General features: G+C 37.1%; 2 protein-coding genes across 7 annotated transcripts in view; one reads left to right on the forward strand and one right to left on the reverse strand.

Annotated features, from left to right (window-relative positions):
- MTRF1 (mitochondrial translational release factor 1) overlaps positions 1-2,394 on the reverse strand; it is a 94,713-nt gene that overhangs the window by 84,995 nt on the left and 7,324 nt on the right. The window lies entirely within an intron of this gene.
- Positions 1-2,394, forward strand: part of LOC102254228 (N-alpha-acetyltransferase 16, NatA auxiliary subunit) — a 66,369-nt gene that overhangs the window by 7,935 nt on the left and 56,040 nt on the right. Inside the window, exon 4 of the mRNA XM_014549742.1 lies at positions 959-1,093. Coding sequence (XP_014405228.1) covers positions 959-1,093 — 135 coding nt within the window. The remainder of the gene's footprint in view (positions 1-958; positions 1,094-2,394) is intronic.

Here is a 2,394-nt window from a genome sequence, read left to right on the forward strand (position 1 = left end):
ATATTTTATTGATTTTTTTACAGAGAGGAAGGGAGAGGGACAGGGGTAGAGAGTTAGAAACATCGATCAGCTGCCTCCTGCACACCCCCTACTGGGGATGTGCCCGCAACCAAGGTACATGCCCTTGACTGGAATTGAACCTGGGACCCTTCAGTCTACAGGCCAACGCTCTATCCTCTGAGTCAAACCAGTTAGGGCCCTTTTGGCATTCCTTTTACCAGTTCTAACAACAGAGTAAGGGAAGCTAAACACTACATTTTCAAAATTCCATTGCACCTAGAGTTTTTCATGAGACCTGTTCCTCCAAGCAGATGCACTTTTGTAAAACTTGGAGACAGATATAAGCAATGAAGAAATGAGGTCTGTGTAAGGAGGTTGTATTTTCTGTTAATGATGATATCTTGATTCTTCTGGGATAGCCATAGTGGAATTTCTGGTGTTTTCTTCCTAATGTAATAGATACTGACCTTCTCTTAGAGTGGCAGCAGTGGTGTTTCTGCTTGAAAAGATGTTTGAGAATTCCATCCTGTCTCTGGAGCCTACTATACCAATGTAAATCCATTGTAATTTCATATACTAATTTTGTAAACAGCAAAATTTAGTTCAGTAAAAAACTATCTCAGTCTCTCTTTTAAGATATGTAATTACCAAAAGAAATTATTATATAAAGGTAATTTTATAAGTCGGCCCAAAAGCATGAGCCTCAGGGCCGACTTTTCAGTGACAGTCTTACAATGAGCATTATATGGGGTATTTTACAAGTTAAATAATTTAGATAAGGCACACAGAAAATATTTTATTGTGGAACATATATTTGTTAATTGAATACATTAAAAAAGAATTAAAGGTATTGAATTGTTTCCTGAAAACTGTGATGAACAGAAATACTTTACAGAAAGTTTAAAAAGCTAAAAAAAAATTTATTGATTTATGTATGTATTTATTTATTTTTTTAAAGGAGACAAGGTATCAGCTTCTTCAGTTGCGCCCAACACAGCGTGCTTCCTGGATTGGGTATGCTATTGCATACCATTTGCTGAAAGATTACGACATGGCACTAAAACTATTGGAAGAATTTAGACAAACTCAGCAAGTAAGTTCATTTTAACATTTTTTCCTACTTTCATAAATAAAATAATTAACTTCTATATTGTCCCAACCCCCAAATGTGAGTTAAAGTTTTGTGGCCTATGGAAAAACGGGAAAACTGAATTCATTGGTACAACCGCTATGGAAAACAGTATGGAGGATCCTCAAAAAATTAAAATTAGAATTGCCTTATGACCTAGCAATTCCACTTCTGGGAATGTAACGGAAGAAACCTGAAGCACTAATTCGAAAGGATATATGTACCCCTATGTCCATTGCAGCATTATTTAAATAGCCAAGATTTGGAAGCAGCTGAGGTGCTCATCAGTAGATGAGTGGATGAAAAAGCTGTGATATATTTACACAATGGAATACTACTCAGTTGTAAAAAAGAAGGAAATCTTAACCTTTTGCTACAGCATGGATGGACCTAAAGGATACAGTAAACCCTGATTTTGTATACCTCGATTTAACAGACTTTGGATTTATTGGACAAAATTCCCGGACCATATGTCATACGTGAAAATTAACACCTGTTAAATTTAAAAAATCTATTTATCTATTTATTTTGTTAATCCTCACCTTAGGATATTTTTTTCCATTGATTTTTAGAGAGAGTGGAAGGGGAGGGGAAAGAGAGAGAGAGAGAAGCATCGATGTGAGAGAGACACATCAGTTGGTTGCCTCCTGCACACGCCCCCAACTGGGGCCAGGGATCGAGCCTGCACCTGAGGTTAAGCCTTTAACCTGGAATGGAACACAGGACCCTTTAATCCAAGGGCTGATGCTCTAACCACAGAGCAAAACTGGCCAGGGCTTAAAATGCTTTTAACCAGGATTTACTTATAAGAAATTAACAGGTTATTGTTTTGTTATTAATTCGCTGTTATTTTTTTAACAAATTTAGCAGATAGGCCATATGTTGGGAAAAACAATGTAGTAATTTCGCCAAAATAAATAAATACTACATGTCTACAAGTATAGTCTACATAATTAAATCCAAGAGTCAACCCTCATAAACAATGTTCAGCAAATAATTAAGGCGTGATCACACAGCATTACTTGAGGTAATTGATTTGGTTGTCAAATGAGGAAACTTTCTATAGCAGTTTTATTTTTTTTAACTCTTCTTTCCACATCCTATCTAATAAAAGAGAAACATGGTAATTAGCCGTACCTCCGCTACCCTTCCCATTGGCTAATCAGGGTGATATGCAAATTAACTGCCAGCCAAGATGGCGGCCGGCAGCCAGGCAGCTTGAAGCGAACAGGAGACTTGCTTGCTTCAGTGACGGAGGAAGCCAA

Source organism: Myotis brandtii, unplaced genomic scaffold, assembly GCF_000412655.1.
Source record: "Myotis brandtii unplaced genomic scaffold, ASM41265v1 scaffold569, whole genome shotgun sequence".
In the NCBI taxonomy this organism is placed as follows: Eukaryota; Metazoa; Chordata; class Mammalia; order Chiroptera; family Vespertilionidae; genus Myotis; species Myotis brandtii.